This window comes from Miniopterus natalensis, chromosome 1, assembly GCF_054644295.1.
Source record: "Miniopterus natalensis isolate mMinNat1 chromosome 1, mMinNat1.hap1, whole genome shotgun sequence".
Classification (NCBI taxonomy): Eukaryota; Metazoa; Chordata; class Mammalia; order Chiroptera; family Miniopteridae; genus Miniopterus; species Miniopterus natalensis.
In genome coordinates this window covers 24353561-24381229 of record NC_142081.1, presented here as the reverse complement: position 1 = coordinate 24381229, position 27669 = coordinate 24353561, and the positions used below count along the sequence as shown (strand labels likewise).

The following is a 27669-nucleotide window of genomic DNA, read 5'->3' as shown; positions in this document are numbered from 1 at the left end:
CCTAGATTCTGGGCCCCTCTCAAAAATAGGGTGCCTTGGGTTCCACCTAAAAGCATTAAAGCAGAGTAACCTTTCACCATCTTTAAGCTCAAATTTCTAAGCCTGACGATCTTACTGGGAAAATGCAGTTCAGGAAGCGGAGGGCTATGTTCCACACCCATTTTGAAAGCAACCTTCTGCTTGGAGGAATAAAACACTGCGCCGGCGGGGCGTCGCTCAGCGGTTGAGCGTGGACCTGGGATCCAGGCGATGGGGGTTTGATTCCCGGTCAGGGCACATGCCCGGGCTGCGGGCTGCAGCCGATCAATGACTCTCTCATCATTGATGTTTCTAGCTCTCTCTCGCCCTCTCCTTTCCTCTCTCTGAAATCAATAAAGATATATTAAAAAAAAATAAAACTAAAAAACACACTGCACTTCTTCAGTCTTCGTCCTATAAACGACACTTCCGCGCTATGGTTAAAACATTCATCGCTCATCAAGGAGCGTTTTCCAACGTTCAACCTGAAGCTGCAAGCGGCGCGGGGTGAGAGATGGCCAGTTTTGCAAGGCCCGAGTTTCTTTCATCCAGGACTCTTCGGGGCCTCTTGACAAAATATCAGATAAAAAAGAGGCGTCATTTGTCTTAGAGTATATTCACCGGAGAGACAATGAGGAACCGAACTTCAAGACCTGGAAGGACCAAGTGTCTTCAACGGCCGCCCTTTCACAACCCGGTACCTGACGGTGGCGCTCACCTCGGTCCCCGCCCCTCGGCCCCGCCCACCGCGAGCGACCGTAGCTCGGCCGGTCGCGGTAACGAGTTCCCCACCCCGCGGAAACTTCCGTCCTCGGATCCCAGGAGGAGGTTCCATGGGCGTCCCCGGAAGTGACGCAAGGCGCACCCTCCATTTTGTAGAACGCCAGAGCAGCTAAGTGCGTCAGTTGTCGAGAGACGTAGACGAGTAGAGTCCTGGTCTGCGGGGAGGCAGACGGCTCCGTCGCAGACTACGGACCTCTCTTGGGTCTCAGCTGCCAGAGATCCTGTCCGGTAGGTGAGTGGCTCACTTTGAGGGAATGGCTTCTCGGATCGAGGCTTCTTCATGGCCACTCGGATCAGTGGCCAGGGCTGCTCTCTTTGCGGAGGACGGCGTCCAATGAGCGCAGTTTATTCGAGGTGGGCGCTGGGGCACGTCTCCCTTTGGGTATTGTTTGAGGGGAAGTGAAGGTGGAAGGGCGGTCTTGGTTATGGTCTTTTTTACCGAGGGGTGTGTGCCCCTCCCTACTTCTTTACTTCTTCATTAGCCGAACCCCTCGAGTAGTGGGCTTTGCTTGGGGTGTGGTTCGGGATTTCTGTGGGCGGGAATGGTGACTCCGAAACAGTGGAGTCGGGGGAGGGGGTGGGAGAAGGGAGTTTGGCACGCGCGGCGCTCCCCACTGCTGGCTCCGCCGCCGCCATTTTGTGGCTGTCTAGCGTCCGCCTGCCGCCCTCTGCGCAGGCGCGGCGGTGGCGTCGCGAGATTCCGGCTTCCATCCTCTGTGACGCTCCCGGGAGGCGGCGACGCACGCGCGGCCCTTCGCCATTGGGCTGGCCTTGCGGAGGGCGGGGCCGGCTCCGCCCGCACTTCTCGGCCTTTCCTAACTGCGGCAGATGGGAGGGGGCCAGAAGAGCCGGGGAGAGTGTGAGGCTGCGCAGTTCCAGAGGCGGCAGTGGGCGTTGCGGTTGCTGCGTTCTGGGCCCAGGGAAGGATCGTGTTGGGAGCCGAGTTTTAATTTTGTCTGCAAGGGACCTGGCCTAATAAGAGGCACTCTTGGCAATCTTGTTTATAACATCACCCGGTAAACATTTTATTTTATGCCGTTCATGTTTTTTGACCCCTTGAGCAGGCATTCCTCTGACATTCACTGGTGTTGTGTCAATTGAATTATTTCCCTAACAGGAAATACTAGCCGGGCGTCATGAGTGGCTGTCGAGTATTCATCGGGAGGCTAAACCCAGCGGCCAGGGAGAAGGACGTGGAAAGATTCTTCAAGGGGTATGGACGAATAAGAGATATCGATCTGAAAAGAGGCTTTGGTTTTGTGGTGAGTATTCAGAACTGGCTGGATTATCTATTGTGAAGTTGGTAAAGATTCTGATAAGCAGCATGAGTCAGAGTATCTTTAGAAAATGTTATGCATCCTTAAAGCAGTGAATTTTTTTAAGGAATGAAAGAACCTCACTGCTGATTGGAGGGGAACCACTCCTGTTCATTTGTCTATTAGTCTTATTACCGATGTGACACTGTCATTAAGATACCTCTTTTCTCATCTGTTGAAAGTTTTTAGTGCTCTTAATATGTTGTAGAACACAGTTTTAAAACTGCTAAGTGTTATATTTTTTTCATGTTTGTATTTTAGGAGTTTGAGGATCCCAGGGATGCTGATGATGCTGTTTATGAACTTGATGGAAAAGAACTGTGCAGTGAAAGGTGAGAATCTTATTTTTAGTTTTATAATTAGTTAACATTGTAAAATAGAGCAGATTTAGGGTATGCTGGGGTATTTTCCTAAGTAGATCTCTTACGTAGTGAATGTGGATAATGAAGACTTTTCTGCTCTTCCTATAGGGTTACTATTGAACATGCTCGGGCACGATCCCGAGGTGGAAGAGGTAGAGGACGCTACTCTGATCGTTTTAGTAGTCGCAGACCTCGAAATGATAGACGGTATGTGATGGTGGATGGTGGTTTTGAACAATCATTACTGCATGACTGTTTAATGATTGAGAACCATTAGCAATAAGTGATTCTTGATTCTTGCCAAAACAAGTCAGTTCTTTTATTCCTATGTCAGTTCACTGTTTCTGTTAAGTCTGCATAATGAATCGTAATTAAGAAACTGTTGAAGAAAACATTTGAGTAACTTGTTATGTCTGGTTGCATAAACGTGGTCACAGTTGGACAAAATAAGTGCACATTGCTGTGTATCTTCCATTGTGAATACTTGTTTTCTTCCTTAGAAATGCTCCCCCTGTAAGAACAGAAAATCGGCTTATAGTTGAGAATTTATCGTCAAGAGTCAGCTGGCAGGTTTGTAGAAATTCAGTTTTGAGATATTTTAATGTGGCTTTTTAAAAAATAATGGAATTGGGTAGCTAATGATTTATTAACATTTTATTAAAAGTAGTTCTATTTTTAATTAAATTAATGGACTTAATTGTAATTTTAAATTTTTAATTAAATGTAACTGGGGGATATTTTCAAAGTTTAATATTAGTGATCAAATGTAAATGTTTTGAGGATATTTTTTCTTGTTATTAAAATCAATTTTAACCAAATATTAAACCCTTTATTTGCCAGCCTATCTGTGTCGTTGGCCTTATGACGAGGAGTGCCTGTGGGTTATCCTAATCGTTGTCTTGGTCACTCTTGGTTGGGCCTGGTTGACTTTGCCAGTCAGCTCCTACAGTGATCAATTGGCCACCTCTAGATCTGTGTTTGCCGGTCTAGACGTAATCGGGGCACTTACTTGGAGTGCCAGGTTGCAGCAATCCCAGAGCGCTGATAACGTGATCTGATCCCTAAGTTGAGAGCTGTCTTCCTGTAACGCTTCCGAATAAGAGGTCCTGGTCGAAAGATACGAAATTAGTTGGTCGTTGGAATCCTGATCGCAGTAAAGTGGTCCTTGGTAACTGCACAAGAGTAGAACATGTCTGCATCCGCCAGTAGTCTGCTAATAGGGAGGGCTGTGTGATTAAAGGCTTCCACCGATTGGGTAGTGTCCTTCAAGTGGGTGGCGAAGAGCCAGTCGGGCATATGTCATGAAGGTTTCTTCGACCGATTAACGGTTTGCTGCTTGACTAGCCTAGGGAAATAATAATAAAGGTAAAGTAAACTTTTTTAATGACATATGGGGCACAAAATAACTGGTGTCTTGTAAATGTTCTGTTTTTAAATATAAAATTACTACTTTAGTCTTTATTTTGAAAATATGTACTGTTAATTTTTGTTTGTTTTTTTTTTTTGTTTTGTTTTTTGTTTTCCTTTTGTATTGAGCTCAGTATAGACTAATACTACTTAATGTTAAAATTTGAACTTCCTTTAGCATTTTGCTTAAAAGCAATATGCTGTTTGCTTATTTCGTGCCCTGACATAGATAATTTTTGAATTCTGATAGAATACAAGTGTGGTAAATACCATGTTTGTACTTTATCTAACATCTTCTCTTTCAGTAGTCTTGTTTTTATACCATGTTGTTGTTTGTGTGTCAGGTTTCCTTTTCTCTGTTTAACATGATTGTCTTGTGTTAAGGATCTCAAAGATTTTATGAGACAAGCTGGAGAAGTAACCTTTGCGGATGCACACAGACCTAAATTAAATGAAGGGTGAGTATTACTAAAGATTATAAGCCTTTTAAAATATCTTATCTTAGAAACTTTACTGTGAATGTTTTTCTGAGTACTTAAAATTTGTGCATGCTCTTGCTTCTCAGGTGAGTTTGCTTCAGGGGACACTTGGCAATGCCAGGCATCATGTAGATCTAGGCCAGGGATGCATATAAACTTTATACATTGCACAGGAAAGCCCCCCACAACAGACTTGTCTGGCCTAAAATGTCAATAGTTAGCAGTTAGGAGGTTGAGAAACCTTGCTCTCTAATTCCACATTATCGAGAGTTTTGCTCTTGGTATAGTAATAGCAAAATGAACATGGAAAAGGCACTTAATCTAGATGTCTGTAGCTTGTGATATTGTAAAATGTACATAAGTTTATAAATGTGTTTTTGTTTTGTTTTTCCATTGTAGGGTGGTTGAATTTGCCTCTTATGGTGACTTAAAGAATGCTATTGAAAAACTTTCTGGAAAGGAAATAAATGGGAGAAAAATAAAATTAATTGAAGGCAGCAAAAGGCACAGGTATTTCTTTAATGTAATTTTTATTTTTAGAGAGGGGAAGAGGGGGAGGGAGAAACATCAATGTGACAGTGAAACATCGATTGGTTGCCTCCTGTGTGGCCTCTACCAGAGATTGAGCCCATACCCTGAGCATGTGTCCTGACGGGGTTGAACCAGCAACCTTATGGTGCATGGGACAGTGCCCAACCAACTTAGCCACACCAGCCACGGCACTCTAATATATATGTATTTTTTTTCCTCTTTAATATTTTTAAGTTAAAGTTTTATTTAATGGGTTTGTAGGGCCTGCAGCTCATGTTGTATTTTCTTTGCCCCCTTACCAGTAGGTCACGAAGTAGGTCTCGTTCCCGGACCAGGAGTTCCTCTAGGTCTCGTAGCCGATCCCGTTCTCGGAGTCGCAAGTCTTACAGTCGGTCTAGGAGCAGGAGCCGGAGCCGGAGCAAGTCTCGTTCTGGTAGTAGGTCTCCTGCACCTGAGAAGAGCCAGAAACGTGGTTCTTCAAGTAGATCTAAGTCTCCAGCATCTGTGGATCGCCAGAGGTCCAGGTCCAGGTCCCGGTCCCGGTCCAGGTCCAGATCAGTTGACAGTGGCAATTAAACTGTAAATAACTTGCCCAGGGGGCCTTTTTAAAAAAACACACAAAAAAACCACCAAAAATACAAATTCCCAAATCATACTTGCTAAAATTCTGGTAAGTATGTGCTTTTCTGTGGGGGTGGGATATGGAGGGGGGGGTTGGGCTGGATATCTTTGTAGATGTGGACCACCAAGGGGTTGTTGAAAACTAATTGTATTAAATGTCTTTTGATAAGCCTTCTGCTCACATTTTTGTGAATGTCTGAAGTATATAGTTTGTGTATATTGACAGAGCTCTTTTATAACTAAAGCAAATTTAATTTTTTTGTACTAGAAAAAAATTGAACATTTTAGTTCTTGGTTATTCAAATATGTTAATTCAGAATTAGTTTAATGCATCAATTAAACTAATTAATAGCTTTGGACACTTAAAAGAGCTCTAAATTTGCTTGTACATAAAGGCTTAATTTGAGTTTTCCTTGTTAGGGTCAAGGGTGTCTCCCCACCCACCCTTTAACAGCTGCCTGGTAAAAACTAACAAGCAGCTGTTTGTTATTGATAATAAAAAATTATAAAACTGCTTTTGTCTGTGTCTGAAGGATTTGTGCTATGTACTTCTCTCGCCCCGTCTATATTCTACACTCAGAATTTCTTGTAGAGAATGCTGAAGTCATTTGGTCAGGTTACTTTAGTTTAAAATTTTAAATAGTGCTTTTGACATTTCCAGGCTGCTCAAAAGGTGGGCCAAGTCAGTGAACTGTTCAAAGCAATAACAATTTATGACAGTTTCCTTTATGCTCTGTTCCATTATCACCTGACTACTACTCCATTGGCATCAGTTACTTAGGTTTCCGTAGTCAAGAGGCGGCCAATTTGGGAAGCAAATGGTACAGTTAGTATTTTATGCCTTTCTTAAAGGTTGTAATGCAGTTTTGGTGGTCAGAGATGATCACATAAAGGTTTTTTTTTGTGGTAGTGGTTTGTCAGATCAGTGCACATGAGTGCTTTAAAGGGGTTCACGTACTTTTAGTCCTGAGACATGGATGTGACAGTATGTGTTAAGGTTCTTCGTCCATCTTCAGGTAATGAGCTTTATTTAAACTTAGTGGAGTCTCTGAGACTGATAGGACTTTAGCCCTGCATTTGAGTTCCAGGCTAGATAAATACTTGGTAACTGAATAACATGCACTGAATCTTCAAAACTACTTGCTGTGTAGTACCATTTTACTGGAGGAGATTCAGGCCAAAGAGAAGAGCAAGTGTTAGACTGGTACTAGGACCCGTGAAGTCCAGTTCGGAATCCCCAAACCAGAGTGTAGGCCCTTGCATAGCCCTGCAGGGGTTTTGAGGAAAACACTAGAAAGATCGCTTTTGGTTTCTCCAAAGTGGGGATCCACTAAGGGCATCTTCTTTTGGGGGTAGATTTGAAAGCTTTTTGGTACACTGGCATGAAGGCCACTTCCGTCTGTATGGAAGACTAGGTCTCGAGCCATAAAATTGTGGAGCTGATTCTAGGGAGAGTTGACGTGGTGTCCTTTAACTCCGAGGGCAGTGGCTTTGCCTAAAATGCAGAATCTGCCCTGCCTGGGTGGCTCAGAGCATCAGCCCAGGCACCGACTGTTCCCGGGTAAGGGCACATAACCTGGGTTGCAGGTTCGATCCCCAGTAGATGTGTGTCTCCGCCCAATTTCTCTCCCTTTTTTCCACTCTTAAAAATTAATGGAAACAATATCCTCAGATGATGATTAGCAAGAACAAACATACCGTTGGGTGAGGATTAAAAGAAAATGGAAGAACCTAGTTTTTTTCTTCATAGTGTGTTTCTGAAGGCCGAACAAGTCAGCCAAGTAGTTGCCATCAAACACAATTTCCCCCCCCTTGAGCTTTTTAAAATAAAGTAACTCGGTTTTATGGATGTACTTGGATATTTTACTACTTTTTCTGACTTTTCTGTCTGTTAACGCTTACTGTTTTAGTATTACAAATAGTCTGTTATACAGTGAGGCAATAAAATAAGACCCTTTAAACAAATGGTAGAGAAGATGGAGTTGGTTTGAACCAACAAAGCGCCTAAATTTTCAGGTCCAGATGCTGAGAAGTCGTGAGTGTGGGTGTGAGCATAAGCAAAGTTTGAAGACTAGCCTTTGCAGGGCATAGTGTAACTTTTGTGCTGTATATCTTTATTCCTTTCATCTAGTACTCTAAAGTTTGAGTGTAACACTTATTTTGCCTGCAATTATTTTTTTAAGTGTAGTTGGTACACAAGATTAGTTTCAGGTGTACAGTATATAGTGACTTGACATTTATATACCTAACAATGTGGGCGGTGATCATCTGTCTTATCACAATATTGACTATATCCACCTTTTTATTTTTTTATGGAGAGGTGATTGGCATTACAGAATCACCTTTTTTTTTTTTTTAATAAAGCTTTTATTGATTTCGGAGAGGGAGCGAAACATCAATGATGAGATTGAGTCATTGGCTCCCTCCTGCATGCTGCCTACTGGGGATCGAGCCTGCTGTGACCTTGTGGTTCATAGGTGGATGCTCAACCACTGAGTCACGCCGGCCGGTCTCCCCTGCATCTTTTTACACTGAGGGTAATATATCTTAAGTATATTACCTGCCTCAAAAACCTAAACTTGTTCTTACATTGCTTTGTTTTACTTAACCAAGTTTCCTAGCAGTTGTCTGCTAGATATTAGGGGAAAAATTTGAATAGATAGGTCAATGTGGGTATTGTAAAAAAGATAAATGGTAAACCGTTTTGCAAATCTTCATTTTTAATAGGGCATTTGTGGCCCAAATCAGCAATGCGCTCAAGTTTGATGTGGTACTTGGAATATTGGTAGTCCTCGACATTTGCCAGACTGATGCCCCGAAATTGTCGCAGTTTCAGTTGTATCTAATCATTAAGTGATATGAAAATCATGAGTAGTTAGGCATGGTAGGCTGTTTGCAAACACTATTGTTCTTTAATTTTTGACCCAATGCTTGTTTGTACATAAGCATATGCAAAATGTTTACATTTCATTGGAGAAAGTTTGAAATTTAGGAATTTGAATTTTGTGTATTTTCTTTGAATGGAGAAACCATTAATTTTGGCAGCATCTTAACTCTGAATTATGAGGGAGCATAATGTGAAAACCACTGATAACCTAATGAACTGATGGGATATAGAATATTAGATTAGGGAAACGATTCTGTTAAATTTTTTTATTTCTTGTTGCCTGGCTTTTTCTTGTTAAAGGTTTTCCCCTCTTACTGGGATTGTAGTTTTTCTCTCTACTTCTGGGATTATTTTCTTTCAATTAATTGTGGCTGAGCTCTTGAGTTTGTCTTGTCTAATTGCTTTTGCACTTTATCATATCTGCTTTCGTATACTTGGTGGTGTATTTGTGTTCTCAGGAACTTTAATCACAGTAGAGTGATGGAAGGAGCAGGATCTGAATTTTTAAGGTTATTAGAAAGGACTTTAGAAGTCTAATCGTACAGCTCTCTGAGCATTATCTTTTAGTCACAAAACTTGGAACAGGATTTGGGTATTTGATTTTGAGAAAAAACTTTTTGACTAGTTTAGAAATCGAGTGCTTGTTTTTTAAATCTTCACCCAAGGATATGTGTATTGATTTTAGAGAGAAAGGGAGGAGGAGAGAGAAGGACATCCATCGGTTGCCTCTTGGGAGGCATCCCGACGGGATGGAACCTGCAGCCTTTTGGTGGCCAGGATGAGAGATCAGGTGCCTTTTAGATGCCTAACAGGCACTGTTGTGGAGAGGAGAGGTAAAAGGTAGTTTTGGTTTCCTTCATAGGGCTGTCATTGAATAAGTCTTTACTTTTTTAAAAAAAAATATCAAATTCTAAGCTGGAGATAGGTGAGGCTTTTAGGGTTGACCACCCCACCTCCCCCCAATCTGTCCTCCAGGCAAGGCTTTTGATGATGCTGGTAGTTTCTGCTGGAAATGCTGGAGAAAGACTCAGACACTGCTGGTGTGTTCCTTTCATCTTCTGTCTCTGTCGTTGACCACACTGGCCTGAATCGCCTCTGACCTGAAGCCAGGCCACTGGGGGAGGGCTAGGCTGTGTAAGGGGGGCACTCTTCTTTATGAGTGCCGTTTCCCAGAGTTGCTGGAACAGTTTCTTCAGTTGTGGCAGCTGTGTAGGTTATTTTTGTTTTATCTGTGAAGTTAAGGGTTATGGGTGGGGAAGGAGAATGAGAGAATAGTTAATGCAAAGCTTGTTTAATCTGGAAGATAAAAGAATACCAATTTACCCCTAGGATAGCCTCTCTTTTTCCATCTCAGCCATCTGTCCTCTGATGACTTAACTCTGAGGAAAGATTTGCTTTCCCTCAACATGCCTAATGGTAATACTAGTCACAGAAGGTCTAATTAACAGAATATTGACTCTCTGACCCCATGTCCAACTTCTTTGTATGTGCTATTGAGTTTAAGTGAGGTTGTTGACTGTATTTAGGGATCAAGGAGGGGTCAGGGAGGAAAGAGCTTTAGGAAAATCTTCCAGTGTGTTTCCATGCCCCTCCCTTCCCTCATTTTGTTTGGTCAGCTTTTCCAGGCTGCATGGATGTGGTGAATAGCTGTGAAGATATGAGTCAGGGTTTATCTTTCTGGTTGTCCTGTCTCTGTAGAAGGATACAGGGGTCAAAATCACAAAAACTTGGCAGATTCTTCATCCTGAGCATTGCTGCTTGGCCCCTTATGGTCCACTAGGTCCAAAAAGTAAGATGCTTTCACTGAGTTTTGCCCTAGGGGTCTTCTGAAGTGCGTTGTGAGTGAAGTTCATTTTAGGTCTTGAGAGCCAAAGACTCGTAATTAGAGTATGGCCCTGTGAGAGCACTGGGCACCCTGGGCCTTTCTGGGACTAAAACTGGGAACCTGATGGGTTGTTTTAGAACCTTTCCCCCTCTCTTTCATTTTTTGTGGTAAGGGGGTGGAGACTTCAGTGGGCAAAAGACTTCCTGAGTTACTCTTGGATAAGCATCAGAATAGATTTTCTGTAACTCCACTGTAGTTTTGAAGCAAAACTTATAAAATGGTTCTGAAATTTAATCTATCGGTTTCTTCTTGGCTGCTTGATAAGCAAGATTACATCTTAGTTCATTGTAAATCAGCGTTTGCCTACTATAAGGTAATTTCACCAGGAGAAGTTGCATCTTTCTCCTAGGGTATAAATCAGCTCCCCATGCCTAGGAAAGGTCTTGAAGGGCCCCTCAGTTAAGTTTGTGGGAATAAGAGTTGAGGATTTGAATGATCGAATATACTGATGTTTAGAATGCAGAATACTGAGATATGTTACCGAGTAAGGTTGAGTTTCCTGGTTTGGAAAAAAAAGACGGGGTTCAAGTTCACTTTGAGGAAGGGACTCAGCTTTCTTGAGTTTTGATTTTATATATATATATAAAATATATTTTTATTGATTTCAGAGAGAGGCGGGGAGAGAGAGAAACATCAATGAGAGGAAAGGGGGGAGAGAGGTAGAAACATCAATGATGAGTCATCATTGATCAACTGCCTCCTGCACACCCCCGACTAGGGATGGAGCCCGCAACCCTGGCATGTGCCCTGACTGGGAATTGAACCTTGATCTCTTGGATCCTAGGTTGTTGCTCAACCGCTGAGCCACGCCTGGCCGGGCTTGATTACATTTTGAAGAGAATGAAGTGATCTGAGCCTCTTAGAAAATAGGTGCTAATTGGCTAGGAAGTTATTAAGCCGGTAGTAATCAGATTAAGGTATAAATCAGATCAAACTAGATTATTGTGATAGCTACTGTTTAATAAGCTTTACTTGAGTTTTCTTTAATGTGTAACCAGAATTGGGATCCTGTTTTTGGATTCAGAGTTATTAGGCCGAATTGCTTTAATGTTTTCCCCCCTGTAGGGGTGCCAGTGGTGCTGGGGCTCTGACCTGGTTCCAAGACATGAAAATCTACAGTACAAGCTTCTGGAACTCTTGTGAATAGGGCCTTTCACATAACTAGTATCTCACAACTATTGGCCAAGATGGTTCTGTCCTGCTTTCTCATCCTGAGCCCATACATGGTCTCCTCAGTTAAAACAGCCCAAATTGCCTAGTCCCATGAGGCGCAGACTCCATCCGAAACACAATGCAGTGAATGAAGGAGCCTTGGTTCTCTGGGGTCCCTTCCTATTTCTTGATGCTACCTGGTTCCTAGTGGCTTGATAAGAGTTAAAGCCCTAACCACCGGGTCCTTGCTGGTAACTTGTTTGCCTCCAACATGAGAGATCTCCAAGGGGGATAATTCAGTACTCACCCTTGGAAGGCTTGATTTTCTCATAGCACCGAAAGATGACAATGAGGAGAAGCCCTTCTCCAAGCTGGCAAATCATGTAGAGGAGAGGGAAGAAGAAAAGTGGTCCGATGACTTCAGGGGGGAAGGTCACATTGAGGATGGTGGAGCAGAGCTGAATATTTTGGCATCCAGTCTCCATGCTGACAGTGCGTCTGCACCTGTGTAGGTTAAAAACAACTCCGTATGTCCTCACAGAAGAGGCCTGTGTGCAACCTCACTTCTTGATCTCCTGTCTCCCAGATACTCTTAAGACCCACCAACAGCCCAAGACAGGAAGTGTGCCAGGGCGTGGAGTGTGCATGATTTCAAGAAAAGGGAAGTTGACCATCTTAAAATCACTAATCCAGCCTGTGGAAGATGGTGACTAGTTGGTTCATGTAGGGATTTTTTTATGAGATCGTTTTTGATTATCTTGGAAATTACGATTTGTCCACCTTTGTAGGATTACCAAATTAAACTTTAGAGACATGTCCAGCTGGTGAGGGATGAAAGGAAGGTGTGAGCCAGTATCAGTCATTGGTTTGCTATATTGGGCTTACATGACAATTACAATTTCAACATACAGTAGAGGGTTGAAATGTCTGGGGACCTTGTCCTGTTTGCAAGTTTCTGGCTTGGCTACCTTTAAAGTGATGGTTGAAAAAATAAAGTTTCATTCAGCCGCATTTATCTATCATCGGAATACATGTTCTTGTTTTTTTGCTTTCCATTTTATGCATTAAAGAATGGGATGTTTACATTTAATGAATATATATCTAATTCATTGAATTTAATTAGTGTATTAAAATAATTGTTGCGTAGCAGGTTTGGCTCAGCAATTAAACATGGACCTATGATTCAGGAGATCACGGTTTGATTCCCCATCAGGGCACATGCCCTGGTTGTGGGTTCGATCCCCAGCAGGGGGTGTGCAGGAGGCAACCGATCAATGACTCTCATCATTGATATTTGTATCTCTCTCCCTCTCCCTTCCTCTCTCTGAAATCAATAAAGACATATTTTAAAAAAAATAGCTGCAATCCACTGCAACCCCTGCAAGCTGTGTTAGCACACCGAGGAAGACTGCTGTAATGGTACTTGATGCTGGTGCCATTATGATCCCTATCACCCTGTCTTTGTGAAAATTGACATGGAGTAGTCATTGGCAGCATGTTTTTAAAAATGGATGATTATTTTTACTTTTTAAAATTCTAAAATTTTATTTTTAATTATTGATACTACTTTATAGTAGTTTTGGGTGTACAACATTAATGGTTAGACAATTATATAATTTACAGAGTAATCTAATAATTCTAGTACCCGCCTGGCACCATATATAATTATTGCAGTATTATTGACTTTATTCCCTCTGCTGCACTTTACATCCCCGTGACTATTTGTAACTACCAATTTGCACTTCTTAATCCCTTCACCTTTTTCACCCAGCCCTTCAACCCCGCCTCCTATCTGGCAACCCCCAGTTTGTTCTCTGTATGGATAATTATTTTTAAATTGTATTTTTAAAACACTTTATTTGGGGGGTGTGGGGGAGTGCTAGGGTGCTACTAATGTAAATTCCTGCATAAGCATTTGTGTACTATGCTCGAAATGAGCAAAAGTTCCTGAAATGTATTACTGCTCTGTATAGACAGGGTACCCGATGTTCCCATACCAGGCTCTCATGGTTAAGAGCCATCTGTTCCCCTGAAGTAGCAGCTGTGAATTGGATTAGACTATAGCCGATGTTCTGGCTATTTCAGCTCTGAGTGCCACTTAGCAGAGTTGTCACTTGATGGCGTTCTTGTCAAAGGAAAAAAGGGGACAAGTGGAAGAGGAAGAATATGAGCAACACTTGCCGTGTGACATGGAGGTACCCCAGTGCTACTAGCTACCAGGGAGTTGGGCAGGAGGTGGAATCTAGGCTCTAGAGGGAGCACTTTCCCATGAGTTTTGCTCTTTGGATGATCAGAGAGATGCCATTGGTCTCTGGATTATTGTTTCTAACCCATTCGATCCCTTTCTGAGATTTCTCACAGTCCCAAGTCCTTTGTTCAGTTGATGCACTTGAACCTACTGCTGGCGAAACGCCTTCCCAAGATCTCAGATCTCATCTTTCTCCTGAGAGACCAGGGCAAGAATGAGGCCCTTGGAACTGACCTCAAGTGATACCTACTGTCCATTGAGGCGGAAGAGAGCGGAGAGAAGGTAGCCCAGCAGGAAGCCAATGAGAGGCATGAGGGAGGAGGTGGCCCACAGGTGGGGGGTCATCACGAACAGGATGCTCTTGCCCACGTTGATGACCGAGAGCACTGTGATGGCCACACTGAGCAGAATCATGATGACCGCTCCTCCCTGCAAGTGAGGACCAGAAGAAAGGGCGATTAGAAGGGGGGGGGGGGGGGGGACAGGAACGGAGAGGGGTGGTGAAGCCCAGGTGGACATTGAAGGTGAAAAACATTTTAATTTTAAAAAATTGGTGTTTGAAGTGGAAAAGAATGTAAAAGACCTTTATTTTCCATCTTTTTGGTATTATCAGTAGCTAGGAAGCTTCTTGGAGGACAGAGACTTGATTAATACTTGTAATTAAAGACTAAGCCAAATACAGGGTACAGTTGACATCTCTGGATAGCAGATTTGCAGATAAGTGCTGTGGCTCTGAAGGAATGAGACTGTTCATTCCTCCCCAAAGTGCTTCTTGTAAATTAAAAGTTCTCTTGCAAAGGAATTAACTCCTGTGTCCACAATCCAACAATATTGCCATTGCTCCAAATGTTTTGGAACTTATTTGATGTTATTCTTAGGATCTGTCCTACTTGTCTCAAATACCTCCATTATGGGTAGGGACCTAGAGGATACATACTAGGATGAATTTGACTTCTGGAAGTTGCCAAGAATCATTTGAAGTGAAGCTGGTAAACAAGTTGGGTGATCAAGCCAGGTAATGTAGTTTTAAACCCCAAATGTATAACTGTAAAGAGTTTCAGGAATATCTTAGGTAATAATGGCATCATCAGAAACAATGCAGGTGTCTACTCTGTCCCAGGCAAGTGCTGTGAAAGCAACATTTATTGCTTTTTATAATATTACTATTAAACACATGTTAATATTCAATATTCAATATGTTAATATTTAATATGAAAGCAATATTTAGTTTTATTTAAAAAATTATTTCATATAGTTGCATCTTACATACTATTTTAAATTTTCAATAGGTGCCTGGCTGGCATGGCTCAATGGCTGAGCATTGACCCATGAACCAGGAGGTCACAGTTCAATTCCTGGTCAGGGCACATGCCCTAGTTGCGGGCTCAATCCCCAGTAGGTGGTGTGCAGGAGGCAGCCGATCAATGACTCTCATCATTGATGTTTCTCTCTCTCCCTCTCCCTTCCTCTCTCTGAAATCAATAAAAAATATTTTAAAAAATTGTTTTTCAATAGGTAGATTTACAGTGAAATTACAATGTTAAGATTTTTCACCATGTGACATAAGGATGCAAACTTTCAAAGTGCACTTTCTTGTCTACATTTTGGAGAAAGACACACTCCAAACTGATACAATATATGCCCAGATTTAAGGCTCTTTGTTTTGCTCAACATTTGAGTAAAGATACATATAGCAAATGTGATGATTGTATGTTTCAGTTTGATTCAGTTTTCAGTTCATTCACATATGTAGCATTTGATACCCCTAGTACCATCTTAAAAAATTGTGCTAAACTGTAACACAAAAGTTGCCACTTTAACTATTTTTTTAGTGTATAATTCAGTGGCACTACTAATATTCACAAGGTTGTCCTGGTGACATTTTAACATTTATTTTACTCAAATTTCAGCTGCACAGTTTTGCATTTCTATGTTTTTTTAAACCTATGTTCCAAGCGATGCGGCCATATAAAATATCACCTGCACCAACTAGCTCCTGTCCCAGGGTAGGAAGGAATTTCACAGATCTCATCAATGCCCACAGGCTTTCACTGCAAGACTTCACTGATGAGCTGCTCAGTTGGCTCCTGCATTTTGAATTCAGGACTTCTCCTTTTGGACTCCTGTTTTTTGTTGTCTTCAACCGAATGACCAAATAGTTTTTGACCCCATCAAAAGAGTGTAATGGATCACATGGGGGCACTGGGCTGCAGGCAGTGCCCGGGAGCCCGGAAGCCGTTTTGTCTGGGTGGCATCCACTCTCATGCGCTCACTCTCGGTCTCCTACTCAGGGGCTGCGGAGTGGTTATGAGCATAGACGTTGCTGTGAGCCCGGGTGAAAACTGCCTCGGCTGGCCTCACGATGTGTAAACTGGTGAGTCACTCAACCTCTGAGGGAGGATGACTGCACAGGACCTGCCATATACAAGAACCGCTCACTAGATTGTAGCTCCTATTATTACTTATAGGTAAAGGAGAGGAAATTAATATCCCAGAGTTTCCTGTCACACTCAGTCATGCCGTATGTGAAATCTCATGTCCACAACCTCCTGCTGAAACAGGCCCTAGGGAGCTGCTTCTTTGTAGGTCGCCATGGTTTTTTTGTACCACCTGACTTCACTGCCCTGTCAGAGATGATAGAAACTGCGATGGGTGTCCATTCATGGGCAGCCAATGCCATTAGCTTGACCCAGGAGATGACCTGGCCCAAAACGATTCCCATAAAGGTGGCCGACACAGGCTGGTGAATTACAGGGAAGCAGGAGCAGAGGCCTGGGAGCAGCAGAAGCCACAAGTTAGCAGAAGCTCTCTTGGCGATGAGAGGTCAGTTCACCTGCAGCAGGTGTGGGCAAAGCATAGGTAGAGGAGTTGAGTCAATGTCATGGCTGGACCCTTATTAAAAGGTGGTGAATGGCTTATGGCAAAAGTGGCTCCTGGCCATGTTGTGCTCGGGTTCCTCAGCCTTCTAACTGCACAGCCTTGAATCCCCCCTTGTGCGGGCAGGGCAGAGCGCCGCTCGAATCGCCTTTCCGCAGAGGGCCTCCCTGAACTTGTATCTCGGCCCATCCATGACCTCCCATAGGAAATGCAACTCATTGAACAGAGTTTAAGCAGATACCTTCTGCCAGGGCCAGCTTTCAGGAGTTGGATAACTTTGATTTGGAAACCTCTAGGAGCGTTAAGTGTGCAAAGTGGCTGGGATGATGGTTGGCTTATTTTTCAGCACGTCACTCACTGTATTTTATGTAACAGGGAGATGAAGGAGGAACATAGCCCTCAAAGAGCCATAAAAGTAAGGAAGCCCTTGCCTCGTGGCCACACATTTGTCCCTGCACCCTCACAGGAGTGGCTTCTGTTTGCGAGCATTTGGTAAATGGAGCCGCTGACCTCTGGTTGTTTAACCCTGGAGGTTTAGCCAAGGTAAATTGGGTCTAATGTATGCCTGTGCTTTGTAGATCACCTTTTCTCCGGTCCTTTGTTACTGACCCCTGTCCTTCTAGTGCCCTTTGAATGTTCTCTGGGGTTAGTTTGACTCCACTTTTACTGTGGAATAGACCAGTGACTGTGCAGCACAACAGAAACAGGAGTCTGACTGATAATCTTGGCTCTGCCAAGTAACTTCCCTGGGCCTCAGTTATTCTATCTTTAAAATGGGACTAAGGCAGGAGACTGAACTTCATCTTGAAGGACTTTCTAGCTTTAAGATCTGAGGTTTTTTTGCACCCTCAAAACACTTTTAATTAAAGTTATTCTGAGATAAAAAGGAGGCAATGTTCTTATATCAATTGCACTTGGGGTTCTAGTTATTTGGTTTTCTCATCTATAAAATGGGGGAGGGTAGAATTGCATTAAATCATATCAGGGATCACTTCACTTTTTGTATTTTGTGATTTTGAAAATTTATTTCTATACCCCCATAAGCTATCTTGGATAAACAAAATGAACACAAACGCCTTTCTGGATTTTTTTTCTATTAATATGTGGGAGAGACAACATGCCCTATATTCCTTTATTCTCAGGCGTGGGCTGGGGTAGGGGGCACTGTGACAGGTGCTGGGGATTCACTGTTAAGACACAGCCTTAGGACTTTCTTCCTGAGGAACTCGAGGCGAGTGGGGCCTGAAACCAAACAGGTGCGTATAATCCAGTATGATGAATGCCACGAGGGGCCGGTGTTGGGCGTATGGGAGTAAATAGGATACAGCATCCTACCAGGCTTGTGAGCTAAGAAAACTTCCTGGGGCAGATGCCATTTGTGTTGAGACGTGAAGGGTGAGTGAAAGGTGGTGAGTGAGGCGGGACTTGGAGAGGGGAGTGTTCAGGTGGAGGGAAGGGCAAGTGCAAAGAAAAGAGCTGAGAGACTGGAGAGGCCAGTTGAGACCAAATCAAGAACGGCCTGAGGAGCCACATTAAGGAGCTTAAACTTTATCCTGGGGGAGAGGAAGGAACTAATGAGGGGCGTTAGGCAGTGGAGTGACATGAAGAAGTTTGTACTTTCCACCCTCAGGTTAAGACTGGGTCAGGAGCCAGCTTAGAAGATTATTTCAGTTGTCTAGTGAGAGAGGATAGTGTCCAGAATGAAGAGAGTAGACGCAGGATGGGGAGGACCTGATGGATTCAAGCAGAAGCAGGGAGAATTGAGAATCACTGATTAGCCTGAGTGGGGAGGGAGAGGGGACGCTGAGAATAACTTTCCAGTGTTTCTGGCTCAGGCAGTGGGTGCTGAATGCCATTCATTGAGGTAATCACAGGGAGGAGGGGGGAGCGGGCTTGGGGAGGAGATGATTTTAATGTAAGATACGCTGAATTCCAAAAGCATACTCATGTAGAAAGATTTGGCGGTTAATACATGGATTCCAGAGTCAGGAGAGAGCTGAGGGCTGAAGGTGTTCTGGAAGTCATCTCAGCTTGCGGAAGTTTGCTGAGATGGACTAGATCTAGTGGTGGGAAGATCCTGAGCTTAGGGAATCCTGGCCAGAAAAGCAGAGAGCTCGAGCCCAATGCAGAGAAGGAACTCACAAGGGAGTCTGAAAAAAAGGGCCAGAAAGGTGGTAGGAAGGTAGGAGCACTCGGTCCCTGAGGCTGAGGGAGAAGGCTTCTGAGAAGGAGACAAGGGGCCACCATACCGAAAGCTGCTGAAAGGCCAAGGAATTGAGAAATAGCTCTTGGGCTTGGTGAAGAAAGTGGAACAAGTGGTCATCAAGATGCTGAGTGGATGGGAGGCCAAGGGGGAGAGGAGGGAGGGATTCACGTAACAGACTGATTGGGGGGGGCTGTGTGAGAGCAGCCCTGATGGTGGTATCCTGGGAGCTGACCCGTGAGACAAGTGTTTGGGGGGAGGGGGTTTCCCAGAGTGTGGCTGGGAAGGGGGGAGGAAAGAGAAGTGTTGGCTGGAATGGCAGGTGAGGGATTGGTTTTTATTTTTAAAGATAGGGGAGATGTGAGCCTGTATCAATGCCGGTTGTGGAGAACTAATACAGAGATGTTCTAGAAATGGGAGCGAGGTGGGGAGCTGTGGGGGTGGGGACATGATCAGTAAACGGAGGTCTCTGAGAAGCAAGGGTGGAGAGAATGGAAGGTGCAGCCAGCACAGAGTAGGGAGGTCAGCATGGACGAGAGGAGGAATGGCGCCCATGCCTTTCAACAGGCAGGAGGGGGAGCGGTGGCCACAGTGTTAGGGCGGTGCCAGGACAAGGGCAAAAGCTACTCTTGACAGTGGAAGCATGAAAATCAACCCTGCAAACCTGAGTTGCAGCTTTTCTGTCTCAGGGCCCAAGCTGCTGCTGAGCCTTGGCTTCCAGGGAGCATGCTCTGTAGACTGGCCCGCGGGCTAAGATGGGGGGGGGGGGTCGACGACACAGAAACAGCCCTCAGAATTTCTGTCGGGGGGCAGAGCCCTTCCCAAAGGCAAGTGATGAACCGTGAGCCAGAGTGGAGACCGACAGGGACTGAGGTCTAAGGTCACGAAAGTTGGCAGAGGGACCATGGTTGCCCTCCCAGGGTCTGTGATTCTTCCAAGGGCAAGGCAGTGGCAGTGATGCCCTGTCTGTGACCACAGTGCTCCCGTAAACCCTCTGGGGTTTTACTCACTCTGGTCTCCTCCCATCCAACTCCTGAAATGCCGGGAGTGCACACACCACCTCTTCCCCTGGGCTCTACCCCTCTGGCTTCTTGACCAGTCAGCAGCGTGCCCTTGGTCCCCTCTGAACTGCTCTGTTCAGGCTTGTCCCCAGGCTTTCCCAAACCTTACCCTTTTTTTGTGGTCTGGCTCAAGACTGCCCCCTCCGGGAGGCCTTCCTTGACTGCCTGGCCCTCACTAACCTCGCCTCTTTGCACCTTGCCAATGCTTGATTGTTCACTGAGCTGGGTCTCGTTTCTCATGTGCTGCTTTACTTTCTGCAAATAAACTCTTCAAGGACAGTGAATCCTCCAACAGTGTAGGATAAAAACTAGCATCTAGTAGGTGCATAATAAAAATTTAATTTTATCGTTAAAATAATGTTTATACCTTATAGTTGTGTGTGGTGTTTTTCTTTTTGCCTCCTAAATTTCGAAAGTATTATCAGGGACATTACAATCCCATGAAGCAGGTGTCCCAATAGTAGACTTTTTTGTTTGTTTTGTTTAAACAACAAAAAAAACCAACACAGGAAAAGCCCAAATGACTTGCCTCAAGCCATACACTGAGATGAGAGCGGCGCTCTTGCTCCCTGCCCCGGCCCCCAGGTTCTTACCTTGATGACATAGCTTACATATTGTGGCCGTTTGGCATTGATGAAGATGCCTATGGTGCAAGGAATGAGAATCAGGATCAGTGATAGCACAATGCCTCCATAGGGTACCTTGTCCTTCAGGTCCCCATCATAGATCCCCCTGGAGTAAACATACAGGAGGAGGGGCATCATGCCCAGGGCAATGAAGGTGGAACAGGTGGTCATCACGATGCTGGGTGGGAGACAGGAAGAGTGCAGAGAGAAAGCCCGTTAATATAGACTATTTGGTGAGTGCTGGCTATGTGTAGACCCTGTGCTAAACTTGACATACATTGCTGCATTCCCTTTTCCCGGGAGCCTCAGGAGTAAGCATACCATCTCCCTTTCACTGTGAGGAAGCTGGGGATGAGAAGAGTGGTGACTTGCCCAGGATCATGCGGGTAGTAACGGCGGAGGCAGGATTTGTGCCCAGGTCTGTCCAGCTGCTTCAGTCTCCGTGTGCTTCATTAGGGAAGGAGCGTTCTGATCTTTGTAATAGGACTCTTTTTGCTCTGAGCACTTGCCAGCCCATTTGAAAGAAAGCTAATTGTGTGGCTTCATCACTCTGGCTGTATCCCATTGGATCAGAGAAATAGCACCTGGCCCACAGTTGTGTCTGTCTTAGAGCCTAGGGATGGCTGGACATAATGGCTGTGTCCCACTGGGATAACAAGGATGAACTGCATAGAGCACATTTCCTCTCCTGGAGATTCTGAATGTGGGACACAGTGATAGGACACTTGGTCTTTGAGGGTGGGTGGCAAAGGAGGAGTGGGTGGCATAGGAGGGATGGTCAGGCAGGAGCCAAAAACATGCAAAGAAAAAGTAAAGAGAGGCCATCATTAGAAAAACCATAAAAAAATAGCAGCAACGGAGTAGAGACAGAATAACTGAAGGGCCATAACGGTGGAGCAATAGAGAGGCAGCAATAGTTACCCATAGCTGAGCAAGTGACCAGATAACCAGGTCATCAGACCTGCTTTGTATCTTGATTGCAATTCTACTCCCCAATATGATAATTCTCATGTTCTTTACTTTCTGTTTTATTCTTACATTTATTGAAGATAAATTGAGTCTGAGTCTCAGAGCCTGAATAATATATTCCCCCAGCTCTAATTTGTGTCCTAATTATCCTTTTACCATTTGCACTTAGAATCTGACACATGTTAGTCCCAGGACCTTGTATAGGCACAGGCCTTCCAGAAAGACCAGCTGAGAGAATGGAGCAGCTGGGGAGCATTCATGGATTTATGGACATTGACCTTACGCTATATGGCTCCTGCTTCCATTCTAGTGGGGAGGTTGGGGGTGAAGGCCTGGCAAGACCTCAGGAAAATCGCGGTGTGTACCCCTCAGCCCTATCCTCTGCCTACACTTCTTCCTTGTTCCCATAACAGGTGAACTGTGGCTTCAAGGAACATCAAGTACAGCTTAGTCCAAAGGGTGCCGAGTGCAGTAGGGAGAAGCCTCACAAGGGATACGAAGCTGTCAGAGGTGAGCAGAGACCCTCCAAGAATACTGTGGACTGAATAATGGGAAAACCCTCCCTTACGAACGCACGCCTGGAGCACTTGAGCTTCTGAGAAAGCAAGGGAGGGTTCCAGGGATCAGGAACTAAGAATGCAAAGTGGAGTCAGTGTCACTCGGCCTTGTCCATAGGTTCTGCGCCTTTAAGCAAAGGGAAGCCTATGCTAAGGCAGTTTTACCAGGGGCTCACAGACACAAGTAACAGTTAAGTTCCTACAGCATCTCATCCATGTTAGAATGAAACAGTGTTGACTAAAGCTATTGGAGGACCTCCTGTAGTTAGTGGGCGAGCTCATGCTGAAGCTACACTATGTGGAGGGGGTGGGGGTAGAGTGTTCGTTTTGGTAACCTGCAGGCTTAGGTTTTAATGTCCAAGGGAGGGACCAGAACTGAGATCTTAGGTTTCTGAAAAGAAGAGAGTTGAAATTAGAAAAATAAATCATCTGATTATCTCATGGGTCAAATATGAAATAATGAAAAAAATATCTGGAACATAATAATAATAATATCATACAAATTTAAAAATGCATGGGGAGATGACCTTGGATTAGCCAATGGTTTCTTAGATATGACACCTAAAGCATGAACAACCAAAGAAAAAACATAAATGTGACATCATCAAAATGAAAACTTTTGCCCTGGCCGGTGTGGCTCTGCTGGCTGGAGCATCATCCTGTACACGGAAGGGTAGCAGGTTTGATTCCCGGTCAGGACACATACCCGGGTTGCGTGTTTGATCCTGGGGGGGTGGGGGGGACGTGGGCGTGCAGAAGGCAGCTGACAGATACGATGCTCTCACATCGATGTTTCTCCCTTCTCCCTTCCCCTCTCTAAAGAAATCAATAAACTATTCTATAACAAAAATGATTTAGCATTAGATAATCTATTATCGAATTAAAGAAAAATGGTATGATTATTTTATAGGCAGAAAAGTGTCACTCAACAAAATTCAGAGTTCATACATGATAAAAATGAACACACTAGCAACAGAATGGAAATTCCTGAACCTGAAAAGGGTAATCTAAAAATTCTAAAGGAAACAGTAAACTTAATGTGAAAAATTAGATGAATAGAGCAAGGATACCAGTTATCATCAACTTTGTTGTAAATTATACTATATATGGGTTTTTGCTATCACTGCAAAACAAGACATAGAAATGGTATAGAGATGGGAAAGGAAGAAATGAAATTTTCATTATATGCCAATGATAGGACTGTTCACAGGGGAAATTCAAGTGAATTTCAATTATAACTAGTAAATAAGAGAATCCATGTAGTTCTGAATACATTAGCAATATAAAAAAATCAATTGAGTCTTGATATAGTGGGAAAAATAATTATAATATGAATTTTTAAAAGAGGTACCACTTATAATATTTACAGAACTATAAAATATTAAGAAATGAATAAAAAAGATATGCAAAATCTTTATGGGATGAATTATAAAACTTCATAGAAAGGTATAAAATAATGCCTAAGTAAGAGAAAACCTGTACTATTTTCATGGATGAAAAGACTCAATATTATAAAGATGGCCTCTAAATTTATCTATAAATTTAATGCAAACATAACCAAAATTCCAGAAACGTGTTTTGTAAACTTGAGAGCTAATCCCAAAATTCAAGTGCAACAGTAAAGGGTCAAGAATAGCTAATGTAATTTTCAAAAACAAGGGAGGGGGACTTACGTTTCAGATATCAAGATTTTTTAATTATTTAATTAATTATTTTATTTTTCTTTTAAAATATGTCTTTATTGATTTCAGAGAGAGGAAGGGAGAGGGAGAGAGATAGAAACATCAATGATGAGAGAGTCATTGATTGGTTGCCTCCTGCATGCTCCTGACTGGGGATCGAGCCCGCAACCCGGGCATGTGCCCTGACTGGGAATCGAACCCCGATCGCCTGGATCCTAGGTTGACGCTCAACTGCTGAGCCACGCCCAGCCAGGCTCAGATATCAAGAATTATTATAATGTCATAATTAAGAAAATGTGATATTGTGCAAGTATAGTCACATAGACCAATAGAAGAGAAGAGAGATCCCAGACACAAACCCATGCATATTTGTGACTTTGATCAGTGGAAGGGATGGTATTGCAAATTACTGGAGAAAGAGTCACTTAATGGTACTGGAAATTTTCACCAGCACATAGAAAAAGATAAATTAGATCGCAACATACATGACAAGCTTTAGGTCAACTGAATATCTCCATGTGAAAAGCAAAACTTTAAAACTTATCAAAGAAAATTCAGGGGAATATCTTCATGACCTTGAGGATAGTAAAGGACTTCTTATAAAAAAACCCAAAACATAAACTGTCCAGAAAAAATATTGGTAAATTTGATGAAGTTAACATAAGTGCTCTGTGTTATAAGACATCATTATCAAAGTGGAAAGACAAGCCCCAAACTGTGAGTAGACTGTTGCAACATATGCAAACAACACAAACCACAAATTAATAAGGAAAAACACAACAGTCCCATAAAAAAATTGGCAAAGGACATATTTCCAGAAGAGGACACCCAAATGGCTAATAAACACTTGAAAAGGCACTGGACCGCCCATGAAATTAAAAGAAAACCACTCTGACCCATTTTAGTCTCACCAGATGGCAAAAATTGAAGTCTGACAATTCCAAATATGGATAAAGACATGGAAAAAGTGGAACTGCTTTAGAGACAATTTTCAGAAGATGTGTAAACCCTACGACCCGGCTGGCTGCTTTTATTATATACCCTGTCACACGTGAGCACTGGGGCACATGCACAAGACCGGTCACTGCAGCAACATGTGAGGTCCACATGAACATCTGACAGCAGGAGAATTGAAAAATACAAGCGAACCACATGGCAGTTCAAATGCACCAAGGAGCTATTTGATTTCTGTGCCTGTATCTCAAAATAAGCAAATTGTCAAATCTCATGGGCAGTATGATTGTGTTTGTATGAAATTTAAAAACAGGCAAATACAACAGTGTATCTTGTTTATGGATCGGTACATAAGTAGTAATACCATAAATTTTACTATAATAGTATAAATTTTACTATAACAGTATACATTTTGCCAAATTCCAGGAGGTGTTCCCTGTGGGGAGGGGACAGGGAGATGAGACTGGGGCGGGGCCCACGTGCTAGCTATCGATCTCTTTCTAGGAGAAAAGCCACACACATAGGTGGGTTTGTTTTGATGTCCTTGAGCAGAGGAGTCATGCTTACTTTGGCCTGGCATGTCAGGAATTCTGGAATTTGCTCTGGGACTTGGTGTGCCTTGTGCAAGCGGGGGTGGGAGCCAGGCTGTAGACCTTGGGGTGCCTCCTCCACATTGGTAAGTGCTGGACCCTGGTCAGGGATGTCTGCCTCCTGACTTGCTGGAATCTGTGACTATCATGATCCTCAGTTACCCTGAAGGACTGGAATGGGGGGTGACTTGTCTGAACTCTAGTTCTGAGATTAGAACCTGTTCCATAGTGACACTGGGGACCTGGTTGCCTCTCAGGGAGCCAGAGGGCCAGGGGAAAAAGAGCACTTTGGTTTTTTATTTATTCCTTCTGCCTAAGTTCTCAGAGCACAGCACCACCCCGCTTTTGGACGTCTGTACACTGTGTTTGAGGAAGGGTTTTGAGCCCCTGTCAATAGAGGCAGAAGCTGAGGGAGCTGTGAGGGAACCTGTCAGGATCTCTGTTGTGAAGTGGAAGCTTCTGGAAACATGAATGGCTTCCAGCTCAGCTGATTAGGTTTCCTATGTTGCAGTGGGTGGAGGTGGTCAAATGTTGGATATGTTCCTGTGGGAGACTGGCCAAGCCAAGCCTCTTCCTGTCCCTTTCTTCTATCATCTACCTCCATGAGGGCTGAATCCTATGGGTGGAGACTCCAGGGGGGCTCTGATGGCAGGTCCTGGTAAACCCCAAGTATCATTCTCTTTTTTTTTCATTTAAAAATAAGCCCTGGCCTCACCTGGCATCACCAGGGGGGGACTCCTTTCTTGGATACTTTTTTTGGTAAACTTCGGCCAGGGGCAAGGTGCTGACAGGCACACAGGTGGACTGTCTGAGTCCACTGCCCTACCTGGCATAGAAAAGTGTCTCCACTGAGGACCCAACCAAAGGACACTGAGCTTGAGACTGAGGCTTAGATAAAGGCAGGAACTTCTGCAGGTGAGTATCCTCAGCCAGATGCTGCTGGTCCCACTCCCCCCTCCCCGCCCCCCTACCCCCCACCAGCTTGGCTGAGGTGAGGCCCAGCATAACCTGGCCAACACTGGGAAACCCTTGGGTCTACCTGGCTGGGTATTTGATGGGAGGAATGGAGGAAGTTAAGAGAGGACATCTCATCAGCCTGGAGAGTTGGGAGAAGCTTTGGAAATTCTTGCTTGCTCTGTAGGAATTGGAGGCACTCATTTGGTTCCAAGCCACCTTGACCTCTATGGAGCTATCTGGAACCAATCTGCACCCCCTTTCAGATCTCTGGACTCAAAGCAGACAACTTGTCCCCCATTGTAGGCAGGTAAAGTTCTCCAGAGGCCCCTTTGGTTTAAATCACTGCTCCTTTAAGACAATCCTTATGCCCCAGTTGAGAAGCCTCTGGGCATAGGGAGGTCTCCAGGAAGCTGCTGGACCAGCTTGGCCCCTTTGGCTTGGTGCTTAAACCAAGATGTACCCCAGTTCCTGTCCCCAGCCCAGCATTAGCTCTTGACAATAAATGCCTACCACCTCTTGCCCTAGCACCCACCCAGCCCCGACTCATTCCCTCTCCTGTCTTTAGCTCAGACTTTCCCCTTGACTGTGACACCTCCAATGTGGCCCCTGCCCCAGGCTGCTCCCTCTTCACCCCCAGTCCTACCTGAGGTTCATGTCCCCCTTCATGGCCAGACTGAAGATATTGGACAGGTTCCCCCCAGGTGAGCAGCCGCAGATCAGGATGGCAAGCGCCTCAATGTTGTTCAATCGAAAGATCTTGCCCAGGGCAAAGGCGGTGAGGGGCATTATGCCATACTGAGCCACCAGGGCGATGGCCATCCCCTTAGGCTTCCAGAAGTGCTCCTTGATCTTGCTGAACTCCATGGTGCAGCCCAGCGAGAGCATCATGATGAGGAGCATGAACACCAGGGTGATGCTCAGGGCCAGGTCGGTGGGGCGCTTGCCGAAGTTGGGGGGCAGGGAGAAGTTGAGCGGGACAGACACGTTGAGGGCCTCCATCCTTCTGCAGGGCAGCAGAAGGGCAGAGAGACCAGCACACCCTGGCTCCCGCTGCTGCTCAGTCCTTGCCTAGCACCTTCTTCAGTCACCTTCCAGGACAGAGTTTCAGGACAAATGGAGCTGGAGCAGGTCTGACTGGGCCAACACTGGCAGGCTGTCTGGGCCAGAATGCAAATAGAAGGATTATGCAACTGGCTGTGGCCCCAAAGAGGAGAGAGCCCACAGAGCCTTATCTGCCCAGCCTGCACTGTCTCTCCCGGATTCATTGATCTTTCTGTGTGCCACTCACACTCCTTTACCACTTGGCTGCTTCTGGGAAAATGGGACTGATTTCTCTCCTTTGCCTCCCACTGAGCGCTCCCAGGCATTCTGTCCCTGGGGCCCAGCCCAGGGCCTGCACCAGTCCCGGTCCAGTCCTTCTCATCCTCTGCTCAGTCTTTGATGCCTTAGGAGGGTGCCTTCCCCATGCCCAGCAGGTCACTTCTGTTTGCCCCAAACCCTTGGG

At 44.4% G+C, this 27669-nt stretch overlaps 2 protein-coding genes across 5 annotated transcripts; one reads left to right on the top strand and one right to left on the bottom strand.

Annotated features, from left to right (window-relative positions):
• The first annotated feature begins 871 nt into the window (after positions 1-871).
• SRSF5 (serine and arginine rich splicing factor 5) lies at positions 872-6031 on the top strand. Of its 4 annotated transcripts, none has more exons than XM_016223881.2 (8): positions 872-1029; positions 1919-2063; positions 2379-2449; positions 2588-2686; positions 2980-3049; positions 4271-4344; positions 4765-4875; positions 5199-6031. In XM_016223881.2, the coding sequence occupies exons 2-8, from the start codon at positions 1938-1940 to the stop codon at positions 5470-5472; spliced, it is 825 nt and encodes a 274-aa protein (XP_016079367.1). In that variant the 5' UTR covers positions 872-1029; positions 1919-1937; the 3' UTR covers positions 5473-6031. The 4 variants fall into 4 exon arrangements, with proteins under 4 accessions (XP_016079367.1, XP_016079365.1, XP_016079366.1 ...); XM_016223879.2 differs by having other exon boundaries at positions 872-1033; XM_016223880.2 differs by having other exon boundaries at positions 872-1155.
• Positions 6032-9529: 3498 nt separating this feature from the next.
• On the bottom strand, positions 9530-27289 carry SLC10A1 (solute carrier family 10 member 1). Its single transcript, XM_016223782.2, has 5 exons — positions 26809-27289; positions 20424-20634; positions 13940-14118; positions 11749-11945; positions 9530-9633 (listed from the first exon to the last, which is right to left on the bottom strand). Exons 1-5 carry the CDS (start codon positions 27162-27164, stop codon positions 9530-9532), a joined length of 1047 nt encoding a protein of 348 aa, XP_016079268.2. The 5' UTR covers positions 27165-27289.
• Positions 27290-27669: the final 380 nt, after the last annotated feature.

What these genes read in the sequence shown, in the direction of transcription:
- SRSF5 (XM_016223881.2), top strand. Translation starts at nt 1,938, where the DNA reads ATGAGTGGCTGTCGAGTATTCATCGGGAGGCTAAACCCAGCGGCCAGG. An exon ending in AAAGAGGCTTTGGTTTTGTG is followed by an intron (nt 2,064 to 2,378) that starts GTGAGTATTCAG and finishes TTTGTATTTTAG; the next exon opens with GAGTTTGAGGATCCCAGGGA. An exon ending in AGACCTAAATTAAATGAAGG is followed by an intron (nt 4,345 to 4,764) that starts GTGAGTATTACT and finishes TTTCCATTGTAG; the next exon opens with GGTGGTTGAATTTGCCTCTT.
- SLC10A1 (XM_016223782.2), bottom strand. Translation starts at nt 27,164, where the DNA reads ATGGAGGCCCTCAACGTGTCTGTCCCGCTCAACTTCTCCCTGCCCCCC. An exon ending in AAGGGGGACATGAACCTCAG is followed by an intron (nt 20,635 to 26,808) that starts GTAGGACTGGGG and finishes TCTCCCACCCAG; the next exon opens with CATCGTGATGACCACCTGTT. An exon ending in ATGTAAGCTATGTCATCAAG is followed by an intron (nt 14,119 to 20,423) that starts GTAAGAACCTGG and finishes CCTCACTTGCAG; the next exon opens with GGAGGAGCGGTCATCATGAT.